Source organism: Eimeria mitis, genomic scaffold (genome assembly GCF_000499745.2).
Source record: "Eimeria mitis Houghton genomic scaffold, Emh_scaff165, whole genome shotgun sequence".
NCBI classification, from domain to species: Eukaryota; Apicomplexa; class Conoidasida; order Eucoccidiorida; family Eimeriidae; genus Eimeria; species Eimeria mitis.
Window position 1 is genome coordinate 5697 of NW_013569966.1, and position 359 is coordinate 6055.

General features: G+C 61.6%; 1 protein-coding gene across 1 annotated transcript in view; it reads left to right on the plus strand.

The window, feature by feature from the left end:
• EMH_0001440 (uncharacterized protein) overlaps positions 1 to 359 on the plus strand; it is a gene marked incomplete at both ends in the record, with an annotated part of 1060 nt that overhangs the window by 576 nt on the left and 125 nt on the right. The window contains one exon of the mRNA XM_013495586.1: positions 1 to 357. Coding sequence (XP_013351040.1) covers positions 1 to 357 — 357 coding nt within the window. The remainder of the gene's footprint in view (positions 358 to 359) is intronic.

The following is a 359-nucleotide window of genomic DNA, read 5'->3' on the forward strand; positions in this document are numbered from 1 at the left end:
GCCCCCCTTCAAGCTGGGGCAGTCAAAGCCAGCAGCAGCAGCAGCAGCAGCAGCAGCAACAGCAGCAACAGGGGGAGCTGCGCTGCAGCACCGCTGCAGCAGCAGACTGCACGGGGTATCTTCCCTTCCAGTTAGCAACAGCAGCAGCAACAGCAGCAGCAACAGCAGCAGCAACAGCAGCAGCAGCAGCAACAGCAAAGGTGAAGCCCATGGAGCGCAGCAGCAGCAAAAGCAGCAATCCATAGGCCTCGACGGCTCCTCTGCCGCTCCAGCAGCAACAGAAGCTGCAGCAGCAGCAGCAGCAGCAGCAGCAGCAGCAGCAGCAGACAGTGGTTCAGGGGACGCGATGGGGTATATGC